Source organism: Trypanosoma grayi (assembly GCF_000691245.1).
Source record: "Trypanosoma grayi strain ANR4 Tgr_2432_V1, whole genome shotgun sequence".
Taxonomy (NCBI): Eukaryota; Euglenozoa; class Kinetoplastea; order Trypanosomatida; family Trypanosomatidae; genus Trypanosoma; species Trypanosoma grayi.
In genome coordinates this window covers 1-698 of record NW_008828050.1, presented here as the reverse complement: position 1 = coordinate 698, position 698 = coordinate 1, and the positions used below count along the sequence as shown (strand labels likewise).

Below are 698 nucleotides of genomic sequence, written 5' to 3'. Positions count from 1 at the left end.
GAGGGGGAATCCGACACTCTGGCACCATCACCGGCAGGCTGCGTGCATGAAATTGTACCTGCAGCAACTTACCACAGACGATGCCACAGGTTGTCTAAGGAAGTAAGTTCAAAGCAATTCATGAGAAAATACGTAGCGACGGGACGGTGCAATATATGCAACCAATGCACAGACGATGCACAGCATCATGTACCATCATTCCCCCGCAAATATAAAAGCTTAACTGTCATGCCACTTTATACAAAAATACATCATACCATCTTTGTCGCAGAAACCCACCCAACCTCCACTCTCAGGGTGGCGGAACCAAATTAAAACAGGAACATAATGACGCAGTACGACCGTGACGTCCATCTACGCGTGTTTCGTAACGTGAATGGTGACGATCGAGTCGTCCGCGCTCGTAGAAAGATCATCCACCATCAACGACTGCCCAAGCACGCCTTTCCCTCTCTGTCCTCCACTCAGCCAGCTCACCGCCTTCGAGCTCTTGCTCGCAGCAGCCGAATACCGAGAAAGTTGGTCAGCGTGGGCACCGTTGGCGCTCGTCGAGAATCCCAGCGACCTACCACCATTCACAAGAGCCTTCCGATCCATCACAAGGGAGATCTTCATCGCCAACCGCTGCAAAATCTCACAGCAGTAATTGTTTTCACTCACCGACGCAGTTTTCCGCGGCACACGGACACTCCAACGCT

The 698-nt window shown here is 51.6% G+C and overlaps 1 protein-coding gene across 1 annotated transcript; it reads right to left on the bottom strand.

Annotated features, from left to right (window-relative positions):
- Nucleotides 1-354: 354 nt before the first annotated feature.
- Nucleotides 355-615, bottom strand: DQ04_24321000 (hypothetical protein; the record flags this gene model as incomplete). Its single annotated transcript, XM_009318225.1, has 1 exon — nt 355-615. The coding sequence occupies one exon, from the start codon at nt 613-615 to the stop codon at nt 355-357; it is 261 nt and encodes an 86-aa protein (XP_009316500.1).
- Between the last annotated feature and the right edge of the window lie 83 nt (nt 616-698).